At 35.3% G+C, this 1,478-nt stretch overlaps 1 protein-coding gene across 1 annotated transcript; it reads right to left on the reverse strand.

Annotated features, from left to right (window-relative positions):
* Nucleotides 378-1,397, reverse strand: LOC107628852 (nuclear polyadenylated RNA-binding protein 3). The gene has a single exon (XM_021117981.1). It carries the CDS (start codon nucleotides 1,274-1,276, stop codon nucleotides 731-733), a length of 546 nt encoding a protein of 181 aa, XP_020973640.1. The 5' UTR covers nucleotides 1,277-1,397; the 3' UTR covers nucleotides 378-730.

Genomic DNA, 1,478 nt, shown 5'->3' on the forward strand with positions numbered 1-1,478 from the left:
GGATATTTGAGATCAACTCAAAACCTCTTATTTATAAAGAACTATTTTTAAGAGAGATATGATTAATTTATTTATATAGAAATGCTTTCCATTTTTCTTATATATTCCCGTGGGCTCAATATATCACAGAAAAAGTCTTCATCCTTGATAACATGTTCCCTTCAAACTAAGCACTATGCAGGCAGAGTATTCCATGAGATTAAAGGATTGAGAATGTGATCATTTTGAGATTATTAACCCAAACTAACTTCGCCATTGGTGAAAATATCACCTCATAGTTACAGATTCAATGTTAGATGTGATTACTTACCAACAATGCTTGCAAATATCAAACTAATAGTAATATCTGAATTAGAAAAAGTGCATACACATTCACATTATTAAACTCAGTGTTATTGCCTGCGGATCAGAGATGGATCTCAATTGAATCCCTTTAACAAAACATAAAATAAAAAAGATTAATTAACCCCCTTAACTTTCAGTCAAATTAAAGGCTAGGAATGATTATTCAACTAAGATATACATTTAGAAAATGGTACCCACGTTAAAGAAATTCATTTACATAATACATACCTAATCCTAAACAACACAGCCATAAATATTCAAATAAACACAAACTAAGCAACAGTTCAACTAAAATCTAAATAGTTAAACTAACTAGAGAAACCAGCAACCCAATTCAAAGCCCTAATTATTGAAGAGCCCTCCAATTAGCAAATTGGATCGATAATTAGTAAGTGTGCTTAAGACCTAAACCATGCTTACCACGCACACACCCTGGCCTTGTGTACAAATAAGGGTTCCTCTTTGAATTGTTCATTTTCGAACATGCCCTTTTCCCTAATTTCCTCATCCTCTGCCTCTCAAACCTGTTCCCGACATTCCAAGGAACAAGCTCATCATCCAAGTCATACCCATCGTCATCATCATCATCATCTTCGTCGTCAACACATTCAACCTCTTCATCATCGTCGTTGTTATCACGATGACCGTGATCATGATCAACAACGTCACGACGAGGGATGAAATTGCCAATTCCTTCAATTGGGTCAACATTAGGGTAAGAAATGGGGGAAGAATCAGCGTAATTGAATCCATCATCAACAATATTACCATCATCGCATTGTTCTCCCCATTCTTCTTCAACATCAAAGAGATCAACAAGTTCCCACTGCGAAAGGGTATCTTCGTTCACATCCAAGAACCGAACTTGATCAAGGATAAGGAACTGTGTCTCCATCAAAGACGAAAATGAAGATGATGATTGGTTTTCCATTGTTATCACAATAACCCTCTTTCTTTTCTCTGTTTGATTTGGATTTGGAGTGGAAAACTTAAACTAAGGAGAGTAGTTTTTTGGGATTGGGTTGTGATTGTGTGATGTATGTTGTGTTTTTTAATTTTTTATATAAAAAGCTTTACTTCTTCTACAAGACTATTCTGTCATGTGGAACAAGGTGACAACGTGGTCCAACCAA

This window comes from Arachis ipaensis, chromosome B03 (assembly GCF_000816755.2).
Source record: "Arachis ipaensis cultivar K30076 chromosome B03, Araip1.1, whole genome shotgun sequence".
Lineage (NCBI taxonomy): Eukaryota > Viridiplantae > Streptophyta > Magnoliopsida > Fabales > Fabaceae > Arachis > Arachis ipaensis.